This window comes from Oncorhynchus mykiss, chromosome 4 (genome assembly GCF_057628025.1).
Source record: "Oncorhynchus mykiss isolate SJ-2025 chromosome 4, ASM5762802v1, whole genome shotgun sequence".
Lineage (NCBI taxonomy): Eukaryota > Metazoa > Chordata > Actinopteri > Salmoniformes > Salmonidae > Oncorhynchus > Oncorhynchus mykiss.
In genome coordinates this window covers 83,747,234-83,760,720 of record NC_143025.1, presented here as the reverse complement: position 1 = coordinate 83,760,720, position 13,487 = coordinate 83,747,234, and the positions used below count along the sequence as shown (strand labels likewise).

At 42.0% G+C, this 13,487-nt stretch overlaps 1 protein-coding gene and 1 pseudogene across 2 annotated transcripts in view; one reads left to right on the top strand and one right to left on the bottom strand.

The window, feature by feature from the left end:
* LOC110522545 (brain-enriched guanylate kinase-associated protein) overlaps positions 1-13,487 on the top strand; it is a 49,046-nt gene that overhangs the window by 31,236 nt on the left and 4,323 nt on the right. For both annotated transcript variants that reach the window (XM_036976149.2, XM_036976150.2), the window contains 4 exons: positions 1,337-1,498; positions 2,689-2,755; positions 9,808-9,915; positions 10,220-10,300. In XM_036976149.2, the coding sequence (XP_036832044.2) occupies positions 1,337-1,498; positions 2,689-2,755; positions 9,808-9,915; positions 10,220-10,300 (418 nt within the window). The remainder of the gene's footprint in view (positions 1-1,336; positions 1,499-2,688; positions 2,756-9,807; positions 9,916-10,219; positions 10,301-13,487) is intronic.
* LOC149984161 (solute carrier family 22 member 13-like) lies at positions 7,139-8,003 on the bottom strand (annotated as a pseudogene).

Genomic DNA, 13,487 nt, shown 5'->3' with positions numbered 1-13,487 from the left:
TATGGATTGGAGCGTTTGTGTATATGTGTTTGCGTCGTTCAGGTGAATTCATGTAATTTGCACAGTCACTGTATTCAGTTTAATTCAAGATATTATCTCCATGATTAAAACCCCCCAAAAAGTTGAAATGATAATTGGATTGCCCTTTTAATTAAGGGACGTCACCTTTAAAAGGAAACATCTTCATTTTCATCAGCTAAATATGTGTATGTGACAATACATTTGATTAGATTTGGCCTCTACTCGCAACCTCTTCCTCCTTCTATGATCTTGTTAAGGAGATAGAGGGATGAGAGCACAGTGGCCACATCTCTCACCTCTATCTCCTTCTCTTCCATTTCTCTCTCTCTCGCTCTCTCCCTCGCTCTCTCCCTCGCTCTCTGTTATTGGTGATCTCCCAGCAGATAGAGTCATTACCATACTTCCTACATCTGTCCATCAATACAGGCCCATTAGCCTGCCATGGAAACTCAGACCCATCAAAGGGGAGAGGGATACATGTATTTTACTTCTCACACCTACTTGTTATTAGATTGGGTCTCAGGTTGTGCCGGGGCTTTATAAATAGTCCACATTGTGCTGTCTCGTTGAATTACACATGGGAGATCACTACTCAGTGAATTGCACATGGGATATTATTATTCAGTGAATTACACACATAAATCACTATTCAGTGAATTACACACATGGGAGATCATTATTCAGTGAATTACACATGGGGGATCACTATTCAGTGAAATACACATGGGAGATCACTATTCAGTGAATTACACATGGGGGATCACTATTCAGTGAATCCAAGCCGTCTAAATCTTTTCCTGTGATTGATTACAGATCATAGAGCCATATTTCATAGTAGGTTACTTCCCAAAAGGCACCCTATTCTCTATAGGGCACTGCTTTTGACCGGAGACTTCTGGCTAAAAGTAGTGCACTATATAGGGAATAGGGTGCCATTTGTGACAAAGTCTTAGTTTAAAGTGATCCTGTAAGTCACTGTAACCACTCTGGCTGATTATGGTGGTGGTGTTCTGTGCTATGCGTCAAGGTTGTAAAGTATTAGGTACTAGAGCTGAATGTTACTGGAAGCTAAAGGCAGCCTGAACTTTATATTATTTAAGTGCATATAGAATATATGATTTTGGAATTCAAAACGTTTTCATCACCACTGTATGATGTATATTGTTCATGAGTCATCACACAAGACTCCCATTCCATCTTATTTATACTCAATGTAACATATAAAATATATGCATATAATATAACATGAAGTTACCCCAGTAATATGTCTTTCACTATGTCTGATGCCTGGTGTGTGTGTTTGTGTCCCTCACAGCTCTTTGCAGGAACAGAAAGAGGACCTCCGGAAGCGTCTGTCCTACACCACCCACAAGCTGGAGCTGCTAGAGAGCGAGTTTGACTCCACCCGACAGTACCTGGAGACAGAGCTACGCCGTGCTCAGGAGGAACTCGACAAGTTCACCGACAAACTACGCAGGTATTCCTAACCACATAACCACACCTTTTTTAATCACATTCTATTGATTTTGTGCTTTTCTGTCTGGAAATATATCAGACTGGATTAATATACTAGACTAGATACCTATCAAGGTAAAGCCCTAAAACTAACACAGGATACCTATCAAGGTAAAGCCCTAAAACGAACACAGGATACCTATCAAGGTAAAGCCCTAAAACTAACACAGGACACCTATCAAGGTAAAGCCCTAAAACTAACACAGGATACCTATCAAGGTAAAGCCCTAAAACTAACACAGGATACCTATCAAGGTAAAGCCCTAAAACTAACACAGGATACCTATCAAGGTAAAGCCCTAAAACTAACACAGGATACCTATCAAGGTAAAGCCCTAAAACTAACACAGGATACCTATCAAGGTAAAACCCTAAAACTAACACAGGATACCTATCAAGGTAAAGCCCTAAAACTAACACAGGATACCTATCAAGGTAAAACCCTAAATCTGACACAGGATACCTATCAAGGTAAAGCCCTAAAACTAACACAGGATACCTATCAAGGTAAAACCCTAAAACTAACACAGGATACCTATCAAGGTAAAGCCCTAAAACTAACACAGGATACCTATCAAGGTAAAACCCTAAATCTGACACAGGATACCTATCAAGGTAAAGCCCTAAAACTAACACAGGATACCTATCAAGGTAAAGCCCTAAAACTAACACAGGATACCTATCAAGGTAAAGCCCTAAAACTAACACAGGATACCTATCAAGGTAAAGCCCTAAATCTGACACAGGATACCTGTCAAGGTAAAGCCCTAAAACAAACACAGGATACCTATCAAGGTAAAGCCCTAAAACTAACACAGGATACTTATCAAGGTAAAGCCCTACAACTAACACAGGACACCTATCAAGGTAAAGCCCTAAAACTAACACAGGATACTTATCAAGGTGAAGCCCTACAACTAACACAGGATACCTATCAAGGTAAAGCCCCAAAACGAACACAGGATACCTATCAAGGTAAAACCCTAAATCTGACACAGGATACCTATCAAGGTAAAGCCCTAAAACGAACACAGGAATGCATTATCATGATGGACACATAGCATAGACATCATTAATCCAAAGGGTGCAGAATGTGTTCAATTATTAATAGTGTGAGTTGGTAAGCCTGTGTCATTGTGTGTCTCCTGGTAGAATACAAAGCAGCTACTCAGCACTGCAGAGGATCAACCAGGACCTGGAGGATAAGATCCAAAGAAATGTAAGTGAAGTGTGTGTGTGTGTGTGTGTGTGCGCACATGCGCATGTATGTGCTTGTGTTTGAGTGTGCGAAAACGTTCATGCATGTTTGTGTACACCTGTAGGTGTGTGTCCAGGCATAAATGTGTGCATATTTGTGTGTGCGTGTTGTGTGTGTGCGTGCACGCGCATGTGTACCCATACGTGCATGCATGTTTGTGTACACCTGTAGTTGTGTGTGCATGCACACGCCTCTAAGCAAGCAGTGGTCTTTAATCTTTAGAAAAGGCAATGAAAAGCACTGAGCAATGGATTTGAATATGAATACACTAGCTGTTGGTACCACTGACGTTAATTGCAGCCTATTTCAATAGCCTGTCCTCCTTCCTATGGCAGTTGGATAGCAACCCCATTGTTCTGAGCTAGCCTTGCGACTTACATCTTTTGTCAGATGGCAAAAGGAGGGATACAATTAACCATCCAGCCATTCCAGCATTGTACGATCATCATGTGTCTTCTTCCTCGCTATGAATAGACAGCTGAATATCTCCCTCTCTGAATCTGTTAAGGAAAAGATAATCATGATCACAAAGAGCTGGAACTTTAAGATGTTGCAGGCTGATAGCGAGGAGGAGTGGAGAGGGTCTTTGTTTCATGGAACGTAGAGGGACTGAATAATTTGTCAAAATGCATATGTCTTTTTTTATTGGATGTTAAGCTGTGAATCCTTATCAGTTGTATGTCTATTCAGCTCAGATGCTCCCTCTTTAGGGGTTACCAAAGTGATGATGTAGTTATCCTGTGCTCAGTAGATAATTGACTAACTTTTTTTACACTTCACAAACCCCTGATCTTTATTGCAGTTCGATAGGGAAAAAAAACTTCACCAGTCTTTCTCTTTTTCTTTTTTAAAAAGCTTTAATAAAAATGTCAAACAAAATATAACCTACAATAAAGAGACGCACACAAATTCCAACAAACGTCAATGACATCACAGCTGCTCAAAACCACACGTTTCTACAGCATCCATACCCATCCCATCTGTCTCCAACTTTTACTCTCATTCTTCATACCTTGGGCATTTCCAGTGTATGTAACACTCTATGCCATTATGCCGTCAAAGTGCACTATTCTATCTCTCTCTGTAACCAACACTTTTTCAATATTTAAATAATAATGCATTTGATTTATCTACTGTCTTAACGATGGAGTATAGTCCTACCCATCGGGTATCTCACTGCCCCTTATAAGCCATGTTTTGAAATATGCAGATAGACTGATTAAAAGTCATCTTAAATTGTAACATTTTGGACAGCCAACTTTCTAACTCTGCCCATAACTGTTGGACTTCATAGCACTCCCAGAAGGAATGAATTATTCAGTCATTGTTCATTTTACACTTAAGACATGACTGCCATTCTGCTGTAGGATTTGTGAATTTTGTCTCTTTGACAATACATGACTATATAATCTCCCTCCATCTTGTGCCAATGTCAGTTTTTTCTGCTATTTAAGTATTGGTTCCAATAGTTTATATTTTCTGTTGGATAGGCTCTCTGCGAGGATTTGTACATCTTTCCTATCATATTAGTATCCTTTTCCAACTCAAATAGGATTTCCTCATCATTGCTCTGATGTCCAAAATAAAATAACAAAGCAATGTTTTCCAATCTCGAGGTGAACATTTTTTTTTTTACTATTGTAAGTGCCAAATAAAGTAACAGGGTTGACCGTAACAGGGTTGACTGTAACAGGGTTGACCGTAACAGGATTAACCGTAACAGGGTTGACCGTAACAGGATTAACCGTAACAGGGTTGACCGTAACAGGGTTGACCGTAACAGGGTTGATCGTAACAAGGTTGACCGTAACAGGGTTGACAATTTCATCCTAAATCAGCCATAAATCCCCTTGTGACAGGGGGAATGGAAGTGTGTTGTGTGCAACAGGGAGGGACAATTGAATGCAAGCTTCACATTTTTATTTTTTATTGCTACAACATTTTGAGCCTGTCTATCTCTGGGTAACAGAGTTGACGTGTTATGCTCGACCCGCTCAGTTTTCCACCACAAAACACCAGAAAGTGGCCAAAAAGAGTCAAACCTGCTCACCTCCCTTTACACTATGACTTGACTACTAGATGTTCAATGTTTCTTTTGAAAAACATATTTAAAAATTATTATTTCACCATAGTAGAGTTTGGGTTTGCATAACAGCGTAAAATCCTATATTTGTGGACAATTCCTACTTAATATATCAAAGGGAAGCAAAGGTACTCATTTTGCGGAATGACCCAACAAAGGTACTCATTTTGCGGAATGACCCAACAAAGGTACTCATTTTGCGGAATGACCCAACAAAGGTACTCATTTTGCGGAATGACCCAACAAAGGTACTCACTTTGTGGAATGACCCAACAAAGCATTTACATACCTTTTATGCTCTTACTTCAAAAAACACTTTGCGGCCTCCGGTAAAAAAATAGGTCAACTATGTTTCTGGGATAAGTATAAAACATTATTTTATTTGGGGCAAAAGTAAAGTATGCTTGAAGTTATTGCACTCTTAATCCTCCTGTTGTGTTCGTTTCATGTTGATTAATTATGTGTACCTGGTCCAAAATGACAGCCCCATTATAGCTGATTATAAATCCATAATAATGCATATATTATCACCTAATGTTGTGTTAGATCTTTTTATCAACTTAAGTTCTTGTGAACATTACAAGTTTTGAACTTCTATTTGCTATTTATGGCCTCTATGGCCTTTAGTTAAAAAAAAGCATAATGAATGGATTATTTTGACTATAACAAATACTCAGATGAAATATATTGTGCTATTTATCACAGGCTACTTTGTGTCAAAGTTTAACAAGGACTCTCTCCTCCTCACCAGTGTCATGATCAAATATATGAACAAGAGTCTCACATACAGTTTATCGTTTGGTCATTGTGCTGCCACAGAATGAATTGTGAACAAGGCCTCAAAATAGCATTATATACCGGAGCTGCGAGAGAAGTTCAATATATTTTATTGAAAAGATGTTGCGATTGTTTGTGAGAATGCCAACAGGTGTGGTTCCCGTGGGGGAAAGATTCTATTGGGGAAAGGTTCCCGTTGGGGTTGCCATGGAAGCCAAGAAGGGGAGTGAAGTGTGTGTGTGTGTGTGTGTGTGTGTGTGCTCAAACACGCATGCATGTGGGGGTCTGGGAGAGGAAGTGTATCCCATCTGATGAATGGGTGTGTGCCTGAACTCAGTTTTCACCCATTCATTTCTACTGACCCGTCATTTTTGACAGGGAACACCACAGGTGTACAAATGTTAAATAAAACACCCTAAACGTAATGAAAATCATCAGCATGTATTTTGTGTGTTCAGATGCCCTGTGTGGACAAAGTCATGGAACCTTATATGACAATCAGATTAAATGAACCACATTTTTCAGAGAGAAAACTTCTAAAAAGGTTCAATTCGACCGGGAACACAGCAGGAGGGTTAAAAAAAAATGGTTCCGAAAACTTTCTTTGGCTGTACCCATACCATCCTTTTGGTTACAGGTTACCCTCTGTGGAATGGTTCTACATTAAACCCAAAGGGGTTCTACCTGGATCCAAAATGGTTCTTCCTGGAACCTTTTAGGTATATAGCTCAACAGAACAATATTTAGTTTACAATGTGAGACGGTTCCACTAAAAAAAGTTATTGTTTGTTAGACTGGAATGTTCCAGGGAAAAACCTGAAAAAAACAAAAAACAATCTACAGTACAGTTTGGTTAATCTTCCACCATTACTATGATCCACTTTCATATTCAGATTCCTGCCTTCATGATGTTCACATTCCTTTTCCCTTCGGCCTCATCAGTAGTCGGGTGGTTCAGTTCTCAGGTCTCAGGAAGCAGGAGGAACAGAGCCCCATCAGTCAATGACAGGCTGCTGAACACTGCTGTAGGAATGCACCAGTGGTACATGGCCAATAGATAGAGCACTGAACATCAGCTGCACCAGAAAGATGTCCAAGCCAAATTTACCAACATTTACAGAGAGGCAGAAGTAGCCAAAGATTAATGCAAACCATGCAAATGATAAAATAAGGAAATATTTTCTTAGCACAGGTGAAGCAAATAGAACCTTTATGCCTCATTTATGTATTTTCCTCACCTCAGTCACCTCCTGTAGAGTATCTGTATTTTCCTCACCTCTGTCACCTCCTGTAGAGTATCTGTATTTTCCTCACCTCAGTCACCTCCTGTAGAGTATCTGTATCTTCCTTACCTCAGTCACCTCCTGTAGAGTATCTGTATTTTCCTTACCTCAGTCACCTCCTGTAGAGTATCTGTATTTTCCTAACCTCAGTCACCTCCAGTAGAGTATCTGGAACTCTGTGTTTGTTGTTTGCTACAACTCTAAGAATCAACTCATTAGCTTCTTTGGTTTTCTCCCGACCAAGTTACCAACTTGCTGACTCCAGAATAAACCATATGTAAATGAGAAACAGTGCCTGTGGTGCCACCATCACATATTTAGTAATTCTTCAGTCCCACCAAACCAGCCAGGACACATTGTCCAACACCAGCAAACATCTAGTTTAGACAGGAGGCAAAGGATTGCCTGGTCATTCCAACCCATTTAGTGGCTAATACAGTGCTGTTGATTCAATATCCTCTTAGGGCAGCCACTAGTATAAACTGGGATACCAGGTATACGTACAGGTTTGCAGACAGGCCTGTCATCACAGTAAGACAGGCCTGCACCACAGGTAGCTGAGTTGCTTGTCTATGACCGTACGATTCAGCAGTGGGTCCAAAAAAGAGGGAACCAAAAACAATACCAGCCATGAACATAGTTTGTGTAACTCCAACTAAATGATCTTTCTCACACACCAGATCAAAACTAGTGACTATGGTGGTTTCATAGTGTCTTGTCGTAGAACCATCCCTTCTGGCACTCAAGGGTCTGAATCCATTCTCCCTGATGGTGTTAATGTCCCAGTCCACTGGGTTAAATATCAGACACCTACTGAAGGCTCCAAGCTGCTCCCGGGGCATGGTCAGATTCAGCTGTTCCTCACTGCTCAGATTAGCACCAGCTCTGAGGATTCAGTCAGTGTTACAGTGGCGGCCAGAGTCTGTCTGGACAAAAAGAAAACTAGTGAATAGGACTGGGAATATGAGGTTTTGCAGTCCAAGCAGTATAAGCTTCTGGAACAATCCAACGTCTCCAACGTTAATCAGGATCTCGCCAAATGCAACCATCTTGATACCAGGCAGTGCCAGAGATTCCTAGCAAGTGGCAAGAAAATTCTGCTTCAGTCAGAAGCCCCAGACAGTTCATTTGGCTCAAAATAGAAGCAACTTCTGTAGATGATGCAATTTAATGTCTAACTACTGGACAATCTTCAACTGGTATGTGGATCATTCATTTTTGGGGGAACAGCTGCACACAATGCCAAGTTAAGCCAAGGGCTGTCTTGGTGGACTTAGTAGTCTTGTTTTCTAAAACATTTTATGAGGTACAATCCGTCTTGGTGAAGTCTGTAGCTGTAATTTCTGATAAGTTAACTTGGTGAAACTTGTTGCTGTAATTTCTGATACCTTGACTTGGTGAAGCCTGTAGCTGTAATTTCTGATATGTTGACTTGGCTGGAGAGAAAGGAGACTCAAAGCCACAGAGCTTTGTGGTACAGGTAGTCATATGAGGTAGTCATGTGAGAATACAATTGCTAATAGCACCAGAGACTAATAGCACCAGAGGCTAATATTACCTGAGACTAAGCAGGATGGTATAATAGCCCTGGTGGCAAACATCGGCTAAACGCATGATGGCTAGAAAGGCCTGGAGGCTGAAAGCATTACGGCTAGAAAGGCCTGGAGGCTAAAGGCATGATGGCTAGAAAGGCCTGGAGGCTAAAGGCATGATAGCTAGAAAGGCCTGGAGGCTAAAGGAATGATGGCTAGAAAAGCCTGGAGGCTAAAGGCATGATAGCTAGAAAGGCCTGGAGGCATGATGGCTAGAAAGGCCTGGAGGCTAAAGGCATGATGGCTAGAAAGGCCTGGAGGCTAAAGGCATGATAGCTAGAAAGGCCTGGAGGCTAAAGGAATGATGGCTAGAAAAGCCTGGAGGCTAAAGGAATGATAGCTAGAAAGGCCTGGAGGCTAAAGGCATGATAGCTAGAAAGGCCTGGAGGCATGATGGCTAGAAAGGCCTGGAGGCTAAAGGCATGATGGCTAGAAAGGCCTGGAGGCATGATGGCTAGAAAGGCCTGAAGGCATGATGGCTAGAAAGGCCTGGAGGCTAAAGGCATGATGGCTAGAAAGGCCTGAAGGCATGATGGCTAGAAAGGCCTGAAGGCATGATGGCTAGAAAGGCCTGAAGGCATGATGGCTAAAAAGGCCTGGATGCTAAAGGCATGATGGCTTGAAAGGCCTGAAAGCATGATGGCTAGAAAGGCCTGGAGGCTAAAGGCATGATGGCTAGAAATGCCTGGAGGCATGATGGCTAGAAAGGCCTGAAGGCATGATGGCTAGAAAGGCTTGAAGGCTGAAGGATGATGGCTAGAAAGGCCTGGAGGCAAATTTTTCTTCTGAGTCTCAATATTATATAGTCATTCTGAGTTGTGTATACATGCATCATTACAGATGTTGGTAGATATGAAACTGATGCAATTTTCAATTAAATAATGAGAACACCTACTATGCTGTGATGTTGTCCGGAACAGAGAGGGGAATTTAGCTGTTTTAGCCAGTTAAAGGTTGGATTGTCACGAGGAGTTGAGGCCTCTGCGATTTCTGTGTCCTGTGTGATCTGGGGCACAGAGAATTACACTTGAATACTTTAGGAACATTTTAAGTTATGTGTAAGCAATTAAGCAGTTTACTCATGATATGGTATCTGGCTTGGGTTCTCCCCCGTCCTCAATCTAATTTACTCTATGAGGCACAGCAAATCTCATCTGACCCCACAGCCCTCCAAACCAAGTGGGAATTAGCTACATTACATGAAATCAAAGAAAAAACAATAATGTATTTGCAACGGGATTCTGATTTGAATCTGACATGAGTCTTTGTTTTCCTCAGTCTCAGCACCATGACAACGAGAAGAGAGCCCTGAGCAGAGAGATCATCGTGCTCAACAACCACCTGATGGAGGCCAAGCTGACCATTGAAAAACTACAAGAGGACAATGTAAGGGCCTGGCTAGTATGGACTCTCTCTATCAACACTCTATGAGGTCAGATGTAGAGGTCATCAAAAGTGTAGTCTCAACCCTCAAAGTGTATTGTAATGACCTTAGTATACATCACCTATAGCGTCTTTGCCAAGAGGTTATGACTACTTTGTGAAATAGCGAAGGTGGTGCACTGAGACAGACCTGAGTTCAAGTCCCGGTTCTGGCTCCTCTCCTAAGTCAGTGCTGTGTGTTCTTTAGATGAACTCTTTAAAGCATGTTGTTTTCTTCTAACACAGTGTAACACATTCTGTCCTATAGGACCTGTACAGGAAGGACTGTAACCTGGCCGCCCAGCTGCTCCAGTGCAACAAGTCCCATTATAGGACCCAGCTTTCTGAGGTGAGTCCTCCACCAACAGCACTACCAATCAGACCAACTAGGTTCAAATTTTGAATTAGCTTTGTATCAAATACCTTGAGCATTTCAGGTATGTGCACGATGTGCAGGGTTGCAAATATATGCATGAGTCTTGATCCGTTCACATCGATCAATGCATGAGCAAGGGTTAAGGGCTAAAACCGGGGCTCTTGACACAAGCTCATGCAGTTCTAAACTTCCAATACATCAACAGTCTGAATCATGATTACTCCACTGATGGATTGCTAATGAAGCAAATGTTTGACAGGGATTAACAATGGAAAGCTGTAGCTGCACTATGTGACAGGTGGGTGAGTAATTGATGGAAGATAGATATACATACATACAGGCCCGGCTCTATTTGAGTGTGCCCAACAGTGCCCATGCTACTTTTGTTGCCCAGCAGCAAAGGAACAAGTGAGAATTAATCAGTGCGTTAGTGCCAGGGCGGATTGGCAAGGCTTTCCACTGTATTAGCCCTGGGCCTCGTGCCCGGCCAGCATGGCAAGAGCAGATTACAAAGCTGGCACGTTGCCTATACCATTAAAAAATGCCTTATCACATTTGGCACAATGAGGACGGAATGGAAATATCAATGCAACCACGATTTATCAGTTACATAATAAACTAGTGATGGGTCCCCTGCGGGGTGTGTGTGTTCATATGTGTGTGTGTGTGTGTGTGTACTCTATCACAGGAGGTTGGTGGTACATTAATTGGGAAGGACGGGCTCATGGTAATGGCTGGAGCGGAATAAGTACAATGGGATCCAAGACATCAAACATGTGGTTTCAATGGTTTCCATGTTTGATGCCATTCCATTTGCTCCATTCCAGCCATTATTATGAGTCGTCCTCCCCTCAGCAGCCTCCACTGGCCTATATGAGTGTGTGTGTTGTTCCTATGTGGAGTGAAAACAATAAACAGATGACACCTCGGATATATACAAAGGTTATTGTCCTACTTATGTCTTTTATCCTGTTTATTTGTGGGCTGGAAAGTAATCAAACAATCACTGATGGCGTGTGGTGCAACACGGTGTTGCCGTATTGAAAACAGAGGATCCAATAACTCTGACTCCTATCTTTTTGATATTTTTTTTAATACTTATTTTTCTCTGATGTTGGTATAAAATAATTAACATAAAAAAAAAATGTGCATAAAATATAACTCAGTATTTGTATTATGTATTTTATACATTTTTTTTTGCCATCTTTATCAGGGATCCAATAATTACAGACCTCACGGTACGTGTTGACAACGAAATGTCTCATGGTAATTGGGTATTTACATAAAAAGTGAAAGTGTGATGCAACTTCCTATTAGCCAATGCAGCTATAATTTACTACCTTCTTACTAGCGATAGTTGACTAGATTCATGTTGATAACGTTCTGCAATTGGCTTAATTCTTGTTGCAATGGAGAGGTGGCAGCAACAGGTTTCTAGTGCATTTCAGTTTGCATCGAGAGCTGCCCAGAAGAATAGAACCTCGGTAAAAATATCAAACTAAATCTCATGATGTACAATGACTTCGGAAAGTATTCAGACCCCTTGACTTCTTCCATATTTCCTTACGTTACAGCCTTATTCTAAAATCGATTAAATATATATTTTTCTCAGCAATCTACACTCAATACACCATAATGACAATGCGAAAACAGGTTTTTAGGATTTTTGGGGGAATTTATAAAAAATTATAAATAGAGGCCTCCCCAGTGGCGCAGCGGTCTAAGGCACTGCAGTGCTTGAGGCTTCACTACAGATCCTGGTTTGATCCCAGGCTGTGTTGCAGTCGGCAGCGACCGGAAGACCCATGAGGTGGGGTACAATTTTCCCAGCGTCGTCCGAGTTCGGGGAGGGTTTGGCCGGCCGGGTTGTCCTTATCTCATTGCACTCTAGCGACTCCTGTGGCGGGCCGCATGTAATGCACGCTGACACGGTCGCCAGGTGTACAGCGTTTTCTACAACACATTGGTGCGGCTGGGTTCTGGGTTAAGCGAGCATTGTCTCAAGAAGCAGTGCGGCTTGGTGGGGTCGTGTTTTGGAGGACTCACGGCTCTCGACATTCACCTCTCCCGAGTGCGTACCGGAGTTGCAGCGATGGGACAAGACTGTAACTACCAATTGGACATCACGAAATTGAGGAGAAAAAGGTGTAAAAAAATATGAATAAAGACCCGATGGTCACTCTGACAGAGCTCCAGAGTTCCTCTGTGGAAATGGGAGAACCTTTCAGAAGGACAATCACCTCTGCAGCACTCCACCAATCAGACCTTTATGGTAGAGTGGCCAGACAGAAGCCACACCTCAGTAAAAGGCACATGACAGCCCGCTTGGAGTTTGCCAAAGGGCACCTAAAGACTCTCAGACCATGAGAAACAAGATTCTCTGGTCGGATGAAACCAAGATTGAACTATTTGGCCTGAATGCCAAGCGTCATGTCTGGAAGGTCCCTGGAAGCATCCCATCCCAGTGAAGCATTGTGGTGGCAGCATCATGCTGTATGGAGGCTTTTCAGCGGAAGGGACTGATTGAGGATTGAGGCAAGGATTGAGGCAAGGATGAATAGAGCCTTGATGTAAACCTGCTCCAGAGCGCTCAGGACCTCAGACTGGGGTGAAGGGTCACCTTCCAACAGGACAACAACCCTAAGCACACAACCAAGACAACGTAGGAGTGGCTTTGGGACAAGTCTCTGAATGACCTTGAGTGGCCCAGCCAAAGCCCGGACTTGAACCTGATCGAACATCTCTGGAGAGATCTGAAAATAGCTGTGCAGCGACGCTCCCATCCAACCTGATAGAGTTTGAGAGAATCTGCAGAGAGGAATGGGAGAAACTCCCCAAACACAGGTGTGCCAAGCTTGTAGCGTCATACCCAAGAAGACTCGAGGCTGTAATAACTGCCAAAGGTGCTTCAACAAAGTACTGAGTAAAGGGTCTAAATACTTATGTAAATGTGATTTCTGGTGGGGTTTTTTTATACATTTGCAAAAATTTATAAAAACCATTTTTTTCTTTTTCATTTTGGGGCATTGTGTGTAGTTCAATTTGGAATAATGCTGTAATGTAACAAAAAAAAATTTTAAGTCAAGGGATATGAATACTTTCTGAATTCACTGTGTTTGTTCGACAACAGTTCCACCTTTTAACTTCAGGTTATGGTTTA